Source organism: Sesamum indicum, linkage group LG10, assembly GCF_000512975.1.
Source record: "Sesamum indicum cultivar Zhongzhi No. 13 linkage group LG10, S_indicum_v1.0, whole genome shotgun sequence".
NCBI lineage: Eukaryota > Viridiplantae > Streptophyta > Magnoliopsida > Lamiales > Pedaliaceae > Sesamum > Sesamum indicum.
Genome location: NC_026154.1, coordinates 2,097,630 through 2,112,977, shown reverse-complemented (window position 1 = coordinate 2,112,977; position 15,348 = coordinate 2,097,630). Strand labels below are relative to the sequence as shown.

Genomic DNA, 15,348 nt, shown 5'->3' with positions numbered 1-15,348 from the left:
CAGAAGAATTCAAGAAAGAAATGAACTCAATCAGAGAAATCTTGGCCCGGTTACAAGCCTCCCATGAGGAAGGCAAGGCTCTTCACAAGCCCGAAGCACTCAAATCGCTACGAGCTCGTGTAAATGCAGACATTTTGTCAGTCTTGAAACGGGCTCGGGCAATAAGGACCCGGTTGGAGGATATGGACCGGTCAAATGCAATGAATAGAAGACTTTCCGGCTGCAAAGCTGGAACTCCGGTGGACCGGACCCGATCCGCCGTCACCAACGGGCTGAGGAAGAAGCTGAAGGAGCTGATGATGGATTTCCAGGGGCTGAGGCAGAGGATGATGACTGAGTACAAGGAAACTGTCGGAAGAAGATACTTTACTGTCACTGGAGAGTACCCAGATGAGGAAGTTATTGACAAGATTATCTCAAGTGGTGATGGTAATGGTGGTGAAGAATTCTTGTCTAGAGCCATTCAGGTATCCTAAGAAACTTTCCTTTTGTTGTTTTTGTCTGATCGAACTCTTTGTTTTTAGTTCAAGAATCTTGTTTTCTTTGGGACATAGCGTATGCTCATTGGTATTTTCCCTTCTGAAATAGGAGCATGGGCGGGGAAAGGTGCTGGAGACGGTGGTGGAGATACAGGACCGCCACGATGCAGCCAAGGAAATTGAAAAGAGCCTGCTGGAGCTCCACCAGATATTCCTGGACATGGCAGTGATGGTGGAGGCACAAGGCGAGCAAATGGATGACATTGAGCACCATGTGATGAATGCAGCCCACTATGTCAGTGATGGAACCAAGAACCTCAAGATTGCTAAAGAACACCAGAAGAGCAGCAGGCGGTGTTTGTGTTTTGGAATCATACTTCTCCTAGTGCTCATTATTCTTGTCGTCATCCCCATCGCCACCAGTTTCAGTAAATCTTGAACTTCTGCAAGGGGGGGGTGCAGCATTCTTTTATTCTTTTTCGCTTCACTCTCGTGAGATCTGAGCGTAGCCTAAGAGTGCGGTTTGATGGTCCTCTTGTTTAAGGACTGATCTTTGGATGACTATCATTTCATGTAATACTAGTTTGCTTCTACCGATAGCCTCGATTCACTTATATTTCTTGTTAAGAACATCATGTACCAATTGTGTGACAAGTAAAATTTGTAATTTCTAACAAAGAAAGTCCCAGAGAGAGATTAGTTTAGGTGACAGGAACAAAAACGGGAAACCTGTAATACTAGCTTATTTCCGTTTTCTACCACGAGGCTTACTGCTACCAGGGACATCTTTAGAGGAAGCACCACTATTCTTTTCTGCCTCTTCATCACTTTCTTCATCGAAGCTCTCGGTCCTGTCGGTAGACTCTTCTTCCTCCTCTTCTGGCAACTGGTGGGGTGCTTGTTTGGAGAGTCGATCTCGGAGATCTCTCAGTTTTGCTTTCTTGGAGTTCAACACGTTAACAAACTGAAAGCAAGGAAATTAAGTGTCATAGCTAAGTTGGGTGAGATTATAAAACTAATCAGATAGGAAAAAGAAAGGAAATCCAGTTAGTCACCTTCCCATAGATTTCAGATTCAAATTCTGCCTTCTCACTGCTGAGTTTCTCACTTTGTTCTAAACATTTTTCAGCTTCTAGTTTGAGCCTGTCAAATGATTGTGTTTTCCAGACAACTTCCTCCTATTCATACCAGACAACAAAAACATGAAAAAATAGAATCAATTGTAAGAGCAAACACCTCAGAAGAAGAACAAACATGGAAGAGGTCACCTAGCAAAGTATCTTTTAAGATATTATGTTGATCCATTCACAGCACTCACACAAATAGAATCCTGAAACTTCACTCAAATCATCTAATACAGTGTGTGTGGTGGGGAGATATAATTAATTTTACCGAGTATTCGTAACTTAATTCAAAATACTCAGTATAAAAAAGTAATGTTACGGCAGAATGAATTGGCACCTGAACCATCTTATTAAACTTCATGAAAAATGCAAATACGAAAGAGAGTAAAATATGATACAAAGTCTTGTTTCTTACACTCAGTCTTATGTTGGCATCCATGAGAAAGTCCAAGACCTCTGCTGTGGTTTTCTTGCTATCAGATGAAGGTTGGCATTTCCACCGCCATTCCAGTTTTGTACCCTCCTTCTCAAATGTCCATGATAACTGAAAATGGCAACATCAAAAGAAAAGGAGAACTGACTTCCTACCCAGAAACAAATAACATTTCCACCGCCATTCCAAAAAGGTCTCTGAAAATTGTTTTCACCTAATGTGGATGAATTTCGATCATATCTTGAAAATCAAGTATATATTCAGTGGTTCAAGGTCCAATACTATCTAAGTATTGGTCAGAATATAGGGATTTCAAAAGTTTAGGAAAAATGAATTATACATATTTGCAGCCAGCATTTGCAAAAATGGTTGCTATAATGCATCATAATTAGTCAGCCGTTGCTTAAAGAACATCCTTCCAACATAAACCATGAAACAAAGACTAATGGTCCAGTTAACGTCATAACTTTTTCTTGTTTGTATTGCCACTAACTTTACAGTTCCAGTTAACAACAAAAACCATCGCAGTGTAACTTTTTTGATCATGTAAAAAAAACACCCACCAACCTTCTAAGACTAAAATGAGGATATTTTGTCTGCTTAGATAATAATTTAAATGCAAAATAAGCAAACAGTTCTATCAGATCCTGAAGTTCCACACCTACATATATAAAATAACAAAATTACATCCAACAACTGTGGTCTCGGAATTTTCTAAATCAAACAAACAATATCAATCACCCGGGCCATCAGATCACCAGACAAATGTTAAACATTATAAATCTTTTCTCCAATTAACTAGGAAAAAGAAAGTGAACTAGTCAACAGGCATGAGAGCACAAGAAGTGCATCAAGAAAGTTTCAGTTTCAAGAATTCAAAAGGTACAGATGATGATCTCTCGAACTGGACGTCTTCGCCTACATTTGCTTCCATAATTAATTTCACAGGTCGACTTGGCCATTTCTCAACCATTTGAAACAACAGACTTACTTGGTCACTTGCAGCTAATAATCTAGAACAAGAAACTACCATCAGATTTCCAGCAAAATGACTTCTATATCTGGTTTAACTCCCAAACACATTCAAGGACTTTGCTAGAAGCTTTTTCTTCAAATGTTTCAGAAACCTTCCATCTTTCACTCTTCAAACACTCATTATACGAAGCAGAAAGCATGAAATAACAAACCAACGCAAAAACCTCAACTGCTCAAACACTTTAACCAATTATTTCTGAGGTAGAAAAGTAATAAACTCCAAGTAATCTCGCGTACCCGTTTGCATCCGTTTCCAGCATCCGCAAACCCGTAAACCGACCCGTGTTGTTGAACTCCGAGATACCTCTCGGCCAAATCAATGTAATCCGCCACAGTTTGGTCCCAGTTTGAAGCCCTCTCTTTGACCTCCTCCTCAGTAGCTTCCGCACAAAAAGAAATAAAAAAGATTACACTTTTACTACTAATCAATTGATATTATCACCATTAGTCCACCTACCGTGGCAAGTCCATGCCTGGAGTCCGTCGGTTATGGAAAGGTCGAAGCGGGTCCGGTGCCAGGTTCCCTTCACGAATACGGGTTCGGTTTTTCTGCCGTCCACCCGTATTTCCAGTTTCAGGCATGTGTGCTTCGGCGTTTCCATTTTCGGACGGTGAAGTTCTGCGAGCTCCCTGTGTGTAGTGTGTGAAGGAAGCTTTTAGAAACAGACGCGGAGAATTCCCGCTTTATTTAATTGTGCGTTAACCATTTCAACTTGTATAACTTTCTTTCGGTGAAGCATTCAACAGAGTATCTTGATTCTTGAAAGTTGAAACTGGTGTGCTCTAATAAATTTACAGAGGGCTAGCCCGACCCGGTTGCTAGAATATATGGCCAACATGCGTCCAAGAGTGAAGTTGGTATGAGCCCAAAACCCAACCAACCTTAAAGTGGGACAAGACCACAAACATTACCACTTGGCCAGGCCCGAACCTTATATATAATGGGCTCTCTTGGACCCGTCAAAATGGGTGATTCCACCAAATCAAAGAAGAAATAGGTGATTCCATGAACTATTATGTAGTAGCTTTGATTTACACTTTCTGGAGAGGTGCGAGTACAGTTTGTCCTTTACTGTTGCCTTATCACGTGGGATTCCACTATGAAACTATATTGAATGTTTGATTGGGATTAGTGTTCCAATTTACAAGATTCTTTATATAGACTATAGAGTACAAAAAGGTGCAATTGTTTATACCCATTAGGGGAATCTACTCAGAATTTCATAAAACATAAGCGAGCAGGTGACACTGGAACACTCAATTATACTGTATAGAGCCAAGATTGGAACCGGAATTTGCAAGAGAAATGGCTCTCAAGCTCCTCACTCTTATTGCTTCTCTTTGCTTCATGTCTTGTTTTATGGTGATCAACTCTCAGAAAGATGTATATGACCCAATCACCAAAACCATGGAGGAGTTTTCGGGGTACCCAGTTCATGAGCCACATTTGCAGGATTCTTTTACTTCACTTTCAGTAGACACTGAAAGCCTGCAGAGACAGGTAACGAATGAAATCTTTTGAAACCAATCCTTTTCCGTTTAGTTTATTGGATTTTCAGTCTGGTATTGTTGGAAAGATTCAGTCTTGATGAGTGTTCATGCGGAGAAATGTGGTTCTCTGTGAATTCTGATTCTCTGAACCGGGATATGGTTCAATCTTGATGAATAATAGGTAATTTGATAAATACTTTGAAACCGGGATATGGATTTTCTATGGAAGAACTTGGTGAATTGGGTGTGAATGATAGTCAAGAAATTGCTGGAGCTTTGCTTTATGATTTCTACTTTGGTTCTGAAACTGGATTTTGAGTTTATTGTTTTGCTTATTCTGGTTCTTTTGTTGACTTGGTTTTTGGGTGTATGAAAATATTATGGAATTCTTAATGCATAAGATTGAATAATATAGTATTAAGTGGTTCTTAGTTTAAGCAGCAATTTTGACATTATTTACTCATAGAGTTGTGCTAAGTGAACATCCCCGATTATCTACTTGAGACCGAATCTTCATGGTTAAGTACTAATATACGAGATGACTTTTTGTTCTCAAGCTTATAAATACTTGGTTAAAATTTAGTAATTTGCACTTTAAGGTCATTGGAAGGTTGAAGGAACTGATTTTTGTGTTTAATGTATTTCAAGATTGAGGAGCTATCAACTTTCTCAGATAGTCCTGCACCCTCAGTTACAAGGGTCCTTTACAGCGAGAAGGATGTATCTGCAAGGAGGTAATGACTGGAGTTAACTTATCTATGTGCTTAGGTTTAATCCAGGACTCTAATCTGAGTTCAACATCTATATTCTGGTATTCTGTAAGATAGGAGAGGATATGGGGATGAAATAGAAGATGTTCAAATATTATGTACAAAATATTTGCAGGAGTTCTCTGCAAATTAATGCATGAATTATTGCAGTATCTTTGATAACGTATGCAACACCTATCTTGTTCATATATGGTAATCCCTGCTGATTTATGAAACGTCCACTAACATAAACTAGGCTTTGGTCGAGTTTGTATATTGCGCTATGCTGTTTGTGAGTAACCGAATAATTTAGGGGTTATATGATTTACAATTCATTCACTAAAGTGTGCTTCACATTAACATGCAGGTACATTAAAAATTTGATGGCACATTCTGGACTTGCTGTCAAAGAGGATGCTGTTGGGAACATTTTTGGTCGATGGTGGGTTAAAAATGCATTCATTTTTTTTCCATGTTATTGATGGATCAATTAGTGCAAAAAATTTCCTTTCTCAAATATTCAATTGCCACATAAACCCTCTTCTTAGTCATGGCATAATTTGTTTATAATTCAATTTTTTGGCCTTTGTACCTAGATTGTGTGTTGCTGTTTAAGTGGCTTTACTCTACTTATGTTTCAGGCTTATGTTAGCTGTCGCTTTGATTTCCTCATCCCCACATGGGACTCTGCATTGTTATGTAGTTATTTGATTCTGACTCTAACTCCCATTTATTCAGGGATGGTTATGAGCCTGAGCTCGCTCCTGTTTCTACAGGTTCTCACATAGATGCTATACCATACTCCGGGAAGTATGATGGAGTAATTGGTGTCCTGGGTGCTATAGAAGCCATTAATGTACTAAAACGGTATGCAGATCATCAAACACATATCAAGAGTCATGGAATTATCATTCTTATATTTCTCAACACGGTTTGCATAACCTTAGAATTGCACCATATGGATTTCTCCTTCCACTCATGAGTTTCTGTAAAATGCTGTTTAGCCACATCAATGACGCTTGTGAATGTATAACATGACTTATGGAGTTGGATAAGTACATGTAATATCCTTGCTTTCAGTAATGAGTGCAAACCAAAGTAGCAGGTGGAATAGCATTCAGGATCTAATCTGAAGCATTACCTTTAGAACCTTATCGTCGTTCTTGAAGGTTGTTGCAGCAACTAATCAAGCTGCACAAATTTACTTCTAGAATGGAAGTCGGAGCAGTGTAAAATAAACATGGTAAAAGCTTTATAAAATCACAAAACAATTATCTTAGAGGTTGCACAAAGATGACCATGCTATTCCTTATCTTTTTGGCGATTCCGCACTGTACCCATTGTCATTCTGTTAATACTATATCTGTTCACTTTGAGATTTTGTTCCCTTTCTTTCACTTTCTCTGATGAAGCTCTTAATTTCTTTCAAAGTAATGCATATTCAACTTTAACAGGTCAGGTTTTAAGCCTAAGAGGTCTCTGGAGGTGATCTTGTTCACATCAGAAGAGCCTACACGGTTTGGAATTAGTTGCCTGGGAAGGTTTACTTCTTAACCATTGCATCTGAATATTGTATATGCTCTTTATTCTGAATCGTTTGGTTTCTACTTTTACTATATTGACGGCTCTTAAGCTCGTATATGTGATTTCCATTTTGTCCTTTCTCATCCTTTTCTTTTCCATTTTTCTGTAAGTTTTTTTTCTTTTTTTCCTCAGTTTCTTTCTTTGTTCTACTATTTCCTTCCCTATTTTGCTTGAAGCTTCTGAAGTTCATCTGAAACTTTTTAGCCGCCTGTTAGCCGGAAGTCAAGAACTGGCAGAACTTCTTAAGACAACAGTGGATGGTCAGAACATATCATTTCCCGATGCTGCAAGATTTGCTGGGTACGAGAATGCTAAGGACTTGTCTAGTGTTTTTCTACCTAAAGGAAGCTATTCGGCTTTCATTGAATTGCACATCGAGCAAGGTCCAATTTTAGAAGAGGAAGGTCGGTTGCCTCCTTAAAACTATACAACTACTTAATCATTTAATTCTCAATATTTCCAAAGGCTGCATCTTTCCCACTACATTTCTGACAGGCTCACCTTTTATGTAGCTATACCGATTGGTGTTGTGACTGCCATCGCTGCTCCAGCAAGCATTAAGGTGGACTTTGAAGGCAATGGTGGTCATGCCGGAGCTGTTCTAATGCCAATGAGGTAATTTTTTTTTTCAGGGGTAAGCACTTAGCGTAGATCTCACCATTTGGCTTTGAAACATGAAATGATGCATGAATGAGGAAATTCTGAAGTAACTGGAATTCTTTCAGAAATATAATAGTGGAAAAATTAAAGTAGAATAAAAATCCAGAACCAACTTTCGCATCTTTAATCAACTGAATTGTCGTCCCACGTCTATTATCTGGCCATGATAGAGTTCTTTCTTGCTCCATTCTGTTTCTCATGAGAAGCAAGGCTTCCCAATTCATAGTATTCTCTTGTGTGCCAAGATTTAAAGAAAATATCTCTGTTCTTACTTGTACCTTTTATTTTTGAATTTACTCGGTGGTCTTGGATTAGATTTTCCCTTTCCCAACTTTCCTGTTGATTTTTGGGTTTTGCCCAATAGGAGAAATCCTCTCTCTTTTCATCTGTTCTGAGCTTTGCCAATCATATAATTTCACTGAGTTTTCTTTATGGATGACTTGAATGGATTTTACAATATTATCATTAGTTCTTACTCAAATTGCATGATACAGAAACGATGCTGGACTTGCTGCTGCAGAGCTTGCACTTGCGGTTGAGAAACATGTATTAGACTCGGGATCCATTGACACTGTTGGAACAGTTGGTAAGTTGCATTTGGGTCATGCCTCTTTATTAATTTGTGTCAGCTGCTCGGTTCAGTGGAAAAGTCTTTGTACAAGTATGGTGACATCGAGAATTCACATTACAATGGAATTTACATGCCAATCAGAGTAATATTTCATAATTTTGTATCAGCTGCGAGTATTCTTACACATGCTAGATGGATATTCTACTCTTGGTGAAACATAGCATGCCCATAACCTGTTGTGCCTTTGCTTTCTATTGTCGGCCCTCAAGGTTTCATGAAAATTCTGTTACTTTAAGGTATTCTGGAGCTGCATCCTGGAGCAATAAACAGCATTCCGAGCAAAGCACATCTTGAGATTGGTATGTTTCTCGATTATATTCCTTTTTGCTGTTTAGCTGTTATTTTGGGTGATTGATAACACCCGCTGTTATCAAAAGCATTTTGCTTTCTATTAATTAATATATTAATACATAATCCAGTGAAGAACATGAGAATATCCACTCGTATTTCATCTTTGTATTGCAGACACTCGTGACATAAACGAGGCAAGAAGAAACAATGTCATTGAGAAAATCCATAATTCTGCACTCAACATATGTAAAAAGCGTAATGTGAAGCTATCAGAATTCAAAATTGTCAATCAAGATCCACCTGCTCTGTCGGACGACTCGATTGTAAAGGCAACAGAATCAGCTTGTCAAGAACTGAACTTGTCCTACAGGAAGATGATCAGCAGAGCCTATCACGATTCACTGTTCATGGCCAGGTAATGACGATGAAATATTCTCTGATAACAAAACTCTCTGCATCCTGAAAACTTATGTACGCCTCTTTTTAACCCTATCTTACATTTATCGTAAATCTTTTCAGAATATCTCCAATGGGCATGATCTTCATACCATGCTATAAAGGTAGTCTTTTTCAGTTTCTCCTGAAGCATCCTGAGTTTCCATGTCTCCATTTTATTACATTCATGCTACCAGACAGACAGCTGTTTCATTCGTCTTGGTTTTAACACTTGCATATGTGGTACTAATTTGTTTTCGTTTCTGGGGACAGGATATAGCCATAAGCCTGAAGAATTCGCTGCCCCTAAGGACATTGCGAATGGGGTCAGAGTATTAGCACTTACACTTGCTAAGCTGTCTCTTTCCTGATGCACTTTAGTAACAATGTATGTAGAAGTTACACATATTTCGTGCATCTGGTTACATATTTCAACTTCGGATCGATGCTTGATTCAGACAGAATAAACTAGGCAAAGTTTAAACTCATCAAAGTTAAAATCGTTATAGAAGACAACCTAACCGTCACAAAACGTTCCTTTCATAAGAGAACGCTCACACCGGACTTCTGTTGAAAAATCTGATCTAATCAAACGATGCTCGGATTATTTGACCATCAAACTCAAACTCATTACATTTTGATTATCTGAGACAAAGAAAACAATGACAGTTTGTTTAAAAATGCAAAGTTATATGCAAAAATAGATGGTAGGCAGCATAAGTTGATGGGATTTGACAGAGTTTCTTGGAGTGCATTATAAGATCATGTAATGGGGCCTAAGATTCTTACCTTAGGATTCAAGATTTATAGGTGTAATAAAGAGAAAGGGGACTCCACCCTCTTTCATTTGATTTCATCCCGTATTTCATCTTCTATTTCATTTAAATGACATACATAAATCCGCAACTCCTACTTACCACATAAATATTTAGACTTAATGTGATCTTTATTCACCGATCATAACAATAGTCCGACATTTTTTAATATATGCTCAATATTTCGAAACTCTCAAAATTTTAGAATTTTTGTGTTTCTCAAATAAAACATTATATCTGTACTGAAAGAATCGTTATTCTCTCTCTCTCTATATATAACTTTAAGTGTGAATAAACCCCAGAAATAAATAATTGTAAGTCCTGATTTCCATTCTTTAAGGTCAAAATTAAGTTTAACATATCAAACATGTCATAATTTGATTAATAGGCAACCAAATGTTTGCATATAAATATGTGTGAATTCGATTAATAGCCAACTCACATTAGGGATGCCAGCCATTCTATTGTATGTTGATGATTCAAGTTTTAGGTTTTCTTTCTCTTTCGAGTCCAACAAAAATTGCTGCCAAATTAAGGCTTACTCCTTAACTAATTAGAACATGCTTGCTTCAAAAAATGATACCTCAGGTTGCGGCTTAATTGCAATTTTCGTCCTCCGAAATATAGCAGTTTGAATCCTACGAAAAGTTATTTTAACTATTAATCTATCAGTTTTTCTAAATTGATGATTTTTTAATTGGAGTTTTATGCTCTTGTGCGACGTGCATGTGGGAAAATCGTTCGAGTTTTTTGAATTTTAATGAAAAAAAAGTCTTAAATCTAAGGAAAATAATAAATTTATGAACTAAATTGCTAAATTAATTGATTAGAACTGTCGAACCCAATATATATATATATATATGGGGGACAAATTATTTTACAAAAATGGGTTTTATTTTTATTTAATTTTTTATAATTAGTGGGAATTAGTTAAATAATTACGTAATAATTAAGAAAAGATAATGAGGTGGTGTGAGGGGTTAATCAAAAGGGGTTAGCAATAGTAATCAAAGTTTGATCACAGCTTGCTGTCTGTCTGTGTCTGGTAATCATGATTTGTGGAGAGTATTAGCCATAAATGTCGTTGTTCATGAACTAACACTTTTAATCTCAAAATTGTCATTAGCTGTAATTGGCTAATTGCTAAGCATATATAGAAAGCGCGTATGCGTTTATAACTAATCATAGTATAATAATACTGTATCAGAATTTCATTACTGGTGTTATGTCAATCCATCAATAACTAATTAATGCTATAATTATAAAAAGGGTAAATTACAATAAATTTTTTCTGAAATTTGACATAATTATAAATACTCTCTCATCATTTGAAAAATTATAAATACCTTCTGATCTTTTAGCGGTCCTCTAACAATTAGCTCAGTGCGTTAGTCTTCATTATGTTTACATTTATTTTATGTTATAAACTGACCAAAATACCCTTTGTGGACTATGAATTATAATTTTATTTATTTTTTAAAATTTTATAATTTTTTTATAGATTAAGTGAATATTTCTTTTATAATTTTTAAAAAATTTTCATCCACCGCGTTTAATAATTTTTATTTCTTTTGAAAAATACAATAAGGGCAAAATTAACAATTGCAAATCTCCATTGGAGGATTACATAATTTCATCAAATAAGAGAAGGTAAATTGCAATTATGCAAACCTAAGGGGAGCTCGTAGTAAATTACCTTTATACAAAAAAAACTATTGTACTTAATACTCTTTTCCACAAATTTATATAGAGATAATTATATTTGCAATCTCTGACCTATGGTTTATTTATACAAACCACTCATGTTTTTTTGCATAATTATAAAAACTACTCTTGAGAATAAAAATATGAATAGTCTGTGTAATAATGTTGACGTTTTTGGAGAGTGTATGTGAAATTTTCAAAAAAATAGGAGTGCTTTTTGTAAATGATGTTGACGTTTCTCGTGATTGTATGTGTAATTATTCAAAAAGTAAAAGTAATTTGTGCAAATAATTATAAATGAGGGGATGCAAATATAATTATCCCATATATATTTTTAAATACACACACGCATCAAATGTTCCTAATTGCTAATACTACTTAATAAGGCTCAACCCCTACTAGAGTACTATTTTTGTTGTTATAATATTGATCGACTAAAATACCCCCAATATATTTATTCATTTACCAATATATCTATCTTTTTAATTAATTTGTTCTATCAATTATTTTCTATTCAAGTATATTTAAAAAATTATATTAAATTACATCTTTCATGAGATTAGGCATAATTATAAATACATTTTCGTTATTTAGAAAATTACCAATCCCCCTCATTTTAACGTCCGTTTAACAATGATTCAATTTTGTCAGCCTCCGTTAGGTTTTGATAAACTGACTAAAATGTCCTTTTGGACTATAAATTATAATTCTATATATTTTTAAATTATGAATTTTTTACATTACTTTTAGATTTTTTACACTTTCTCAATTTTTTTTAAAAAAAGAAGTTCAACAAGAATAATATAGTAATCTTTTATCTTATCGTTTAGGACTACATAATTATTTTCAAATTGAGGGGTATTTATAATTTTCGAGACAATGAAGGGTATTTATAATTTTATTAAATATCAAGGAAGGTAGTTATAATTTACGTTTAAAATTATTATATTTTATAAGTTCTGATTAATTGATTAATTTTTTATTTAATTAAATAAATAAAATTAGTTATGCACGCAAATCAAGTGTGATTTAAAAAAAAATAGAAGAGGTTATTTTCAAATACAAAAACATTCAAAAAGTTTTACCTCCAACCCAAAGGACAAAGTAGTCATTTTCCAAACCCCACCGCTTCATGACAGAATTTAAATTTTAAACCCAAACATTTCACTGTCAAATTCTTCTCCGCACCGTTTTCTCAACCGCCGTCAACTAACGCCGTTATTTTACTCCACCCCCTCTATAACTATCTGCAACAGAAGACAAAGAAAGCCCACTGTCACACACACACACACACACACAAGAAACACGCTGGGAGTTGAAGAAACCTGTCGATAAGGAAATCTCAGACGAAGAATAAACCAAAAAGATCAGAATTTTGAACTATTTGTGAGAAAATTTTCGCTCATTTTGAATTATTTATTCACATTCATGGAGATGTATAAGTATAGGTATATGTATATTCATGTAATTCGATCTAGGTTTCATTTGGTTTTGAGAATTAAGGTTTTTGGTGCAAGCAGATCTAGTTAAGGTTGCTTTGTGTTTTTGTTCGTTTGAGTTAATCTGCATTAGCTTGTTTTGTGTTTCAAGTAAATTTTGTGGATTTTAAAGTTTGATTGCTTTAATTGCGGAATAGTATTTGTTGGGCACGGTAAATGGCATTTACTGATATCTCAGAGTAACTTGTTTCTAGAAACAGAGATTCTGATGCAAACCATGTATCTATTTATGCTATCTTCTAGTACTTTGTGCACCAAAAGTTATACCTAACAATGTGTTGCCAGATTTTAGACTCCCTTCGTATGATTAATTTGAAATGTGGATGAAAATGGAAGAAGTTTTATGTGGCCTATAGGCCCTCCTGTTGTCATGAAATGGTTAGTATGCTAATTTAGATGGTTGAACATTTAAAATTTGGAATTTGTTTGCACAGGAGCTACTATTATTTTCTTGTTTAAGGTGTAAATGTCTGGAAGTTTAAATTTTAGAATCTTTTTCTAGCTATAGTATTGATAAGCAGTCAAATTCATCCCAAAAATGAGCTTATGTGAGGGTGTGTTTGATATGCAAATGATGATGTTTGTGTAGGAGAAACTTATGCTAGGCTAGGTAAATTTTGTGACATGACCGGCCTCGAGTTTCACTTGCTCTTTTTGTTGCAATTTTCTAGATTTTTTGGTTGCACCATGGGTGCCTTGAGGAATGGTGATTTCACGTTTTCCAATGTAGTATTATGTTCCAAAACATCTTTAAACTCAGTGCCATGTCTGAAAAATTGGCTTTCCATTTACTTATTTTTGGCCAGCGTCAAGATAATTGGAAAAAATTAAAAAACAAGAAATTACCACATAGCTGCTGCTACCTTCTGACTTATCTTGTATGTGAATACGTGCAATTGGATGGAATGTGTAATCTAATGGCAAGTTTCTGAAGCCTAACAATTTCGAGTCATCTTCTTCTTGGGTGAAACTCTTCCTTATTTTTGTTATTACCTCAACCATTGAATTTAACTCTGATGCCTGATATATTGCTTGCTGTATGATGTCATGTTTTCTTGTGCCCATGTTCATTTTATATATACCAAAAAAAAATGCTACTGAAGGTTTTTTGCTTTTCTTTTTGTTTTTGTGAAATTGCTTTAATTAAATGTTTATTGCAATTTGGATGATGATCTATAGATATTCTATGAACTAGCACCTGGTCCTTATCAAGCGACCTGCTCATATAATGTTTATTCTTATGAACTCAGTAATATGGGACTGGAAGGCAGTGACATCCACATTGACAAGGAGCCAGATGGTGTCACAATGTACTCAAATGGTGTCAACCATGACACTAGTTATGCAAATGCTAATCAGCAAGATCTGCAGCAGCAGTCTGAGTTTATTAATATGGCCCTGCAGCCTGACAATACATTGGATGAGAATTCTGAAGTGACGCACCATGAGATCCAGGAATGTAATAGAGAAAAGCCAACTGAGGCTCCAAAAGTCTGTCAAGTCGAGACATATGAGCAGCAGTTGCAGAGCGACAATAGTGAAATTAACTTGTCCAAGGAGGATGAGACACATGAAGGTCGAGAATCAGTGAAGGACAATAAGAACACACGAGCTTGTGACAAAAAGACTACCAGGGCTGCTGTTGGAAGCTGTAAATCAAAATGCACAGTTCCACAACCATTTGCTCTGGCAACTGAAAAAAGAGCATTATATGGAGATAAACCATCTAATGTTCACATTTTGCAACATCAGACTTCTGCAAAGCAGAATCCAGTAAATGTCTTACTCCAATATTTAGACTTTTATGCTTCATCCTAGTATCTTTTAATGGGGTGCACATAGGTGTTTGTAAACATTTTCATCTATTAGTTCTAAGGCATTTTGCTTTGCCTTGGGTAAGCCCAATTTTCAGTAAATCTTTTGTTCTAAGTAAACTAAAGGTTATCAAATGGACTTAATGTTCATGATGTTTCACACATTCTTCCTCTTTACCTAGAAATGTGTCCTTGAAAAGAAAATTACTCAGTTTTCTATTAGAACTGAGCAGCTGCTTCTTTTACTTGGTGAATGAAAGATTCCCATTCTCTTTCTTGGTTTCTTTTTGGCACTTGCTTTGTGCTTAGTTTAAAGTATTTATAATGTGGATTTTCATGCACGAGAAAGTTGGTGCAGATAAGAAACACTAATCTTAGTTTGGATCATAAAAGAGATTCTTTGCACATCTGGGATTACCATGTGAACTTCTAATGCTCTGTTTTTCTTGATTTTGATATAGACAGTCCCACCTATTGTTCCAAGGAAGCCATTGCAACCTGACAACAAGAAACACCCTGATGATGATACTTGCTCAGTTGCCTCATCGTATCCTATATAAAGCTTCTATATTTTTATTTTCTTTATTTTATTTTCTTTTATCTT

The 15,348-nt window shown here is 35.8% G+C and overlaps 4 protein-coding genes across 9 annotated transcripts in view; 3 read left to right on the top strand and 1 right to left on the bottom strand.

Annotated features, from left to right (window-relative positions):
* The window catches only part of LOC105171656 (syntaxin-related protein KNOLLE), a 1,689-nt gene extending 575 nt beyond the window's left edge, over nucleotides 1-1,114 (top strand). Inside the window, exons 2-3 of the mRNA XM_011092850.2 lie at nucleotides 1-467; nucleotides 589-1,114. The exon at nucleotides 1-467 is cut by the window's left edge and continues 25 nt beyond it. Coding sequence (XP_011091152.1) covers nucleotides 1-467; nucleotides 589-918 — 797 coding nt within the window. The 3' untranslated portion in view covers nucleotides 919-1,114. The remainder of the gene's footprint in view (nucleotides 468-588) is intronic.
* Nucleotides 1,185-3,844, bottom strand: LOC105171655 (DNA repair protein XRCC4). Its single transcript, XM_011092848.2, has 5 exons — nucleotides 3,529-3,844; nucleotides 3,309-3,451; nucleotides 2,019-2,147; nucleotides 1,535-1,657; nucleotides 1,185-1,443 (listed from the first exon to the last, which is right to left on the bottom strand). Exons 1-5 carry the CDS (start codon nucleotides 3,671-3,673, stop codon nucleotides 1,222-1,224), a joined length of 762 nt encoding a protein of 253 aa, XP_011091150.1. The 5' UTR covers nucleotides 3,674-3,844; the 3' UTR covers nucleotides 1,185-1,221.
* Nucleotides 4,100-9,477, top strand: LOC105171654 (ureidoglycolate hydrolase). The gene is made up of 12 exons (XM_011092847.2): nucleotides 4,100-4,572; nucleotides 5,211-5,296; nucleotides 5,679-5,753; nucleotides 6,050-6,178; nucleotides 6,766-6,852; nucleotides 7,100-7,299; nucleotides 7,408-7,510; nucleotides 8,050-8,141; nucleotides 8,423-8,485; nucleotides 8,652-8,892; nucleotides 8,997-9,037; nucleotides 9,186-9,477. The coding sequence occupies exons 1-12, from the start codon at nucleotides 4,378-4,380 to the stop codon at nucleotides 9,281-9,283; spliced, it is 1,410 nt and encodes a 469-aa protein (XP_011091149.1). The 5' UTR covers nucleotides 4,100-4,377; the 3' UTR covers nucleotides 9,284-9,477.
* The window catches only part of LOC105171652 (protein WVD2-like 3), a 4,454-nt gene continuing 1,791 nt past the window's right edge, over nucleotides 12,686-15,348 (top strand). For 2 of the 6 annotated variants that reach the window (XM_020697081.1, XM_020697082.1), the window contains exons 1-3: nucleotides 12,696-12,879; nucleotides 14,181-14,703; nucleotides 15,206-15,291. In XM_020697081.1, coding sequence (XP_020552740.1) covers nucleotides 12,860-12,879; nucleotides 14,181-14,703; nucleotides 15,206-15,291 — 629 coding nt within the window. In that variant the 5' untranslated portion in view covers nucleotides 12,696-12,859. Of the gene's footprint in view, nucleotides 12,880-12,918; nucleotides 12,963-14,180; nucleotides 14,704-15,205; nucleotides 15,292-15,348 lie in introns of those variants that run through there. The other 4 variants (XM_020697080.1, XM_011092842.2, XM_011092844.2 and 1 more) reach the window with 3 other exon arrangements.

Excerpts from the sequence above, each read along its gene's own strand:
- LOC105171655 (XM_011092848.2), bottom strand. The coding sequence starts at position 3,673 with ATGGAAACGCCGAAGCACACATGCCTGAAACTGGAAATACGGGTGGAC. Across the intron at positions 2,148-3,308 it reads CTGGAAACGGATGCAAACGG|TTATCATGGACATTTGAGAA; the intron begins GTACGCGAGATT and ends TGCCATTTTCAG. Across the intron at positions 1,444-1,534 it reads AATCTGAAATCTATGGGAAG|TTTGTTAACGTGTTGAACTC; the intron begins GTGACTAACTGG and ends CCTTGCTTTCAG.
- LOC105171654 (XM_011092847.2), top strand. The coding sequence starts at position 4,378 with ATGGCTCTCAAGCTCCTCACTCTTATTGCTTCTCTTTGCTTCATGTCT. Across the intron at positions 5,754-6,049 it reads GGGAACATTTTTGGTCGATG|GGATGGTTATGAGCCTGAGC; the intron begins GTGGGTTAAAAA and ends CCATTTATTCAG. Across the intron at positions 8,486-8,651 it reads CAAAGCACATCTTGAGATTG|ACACTCGTGACATAAACGAG; the intron begins GTATGTTTCTCG and ends TTTGTATTGCAG.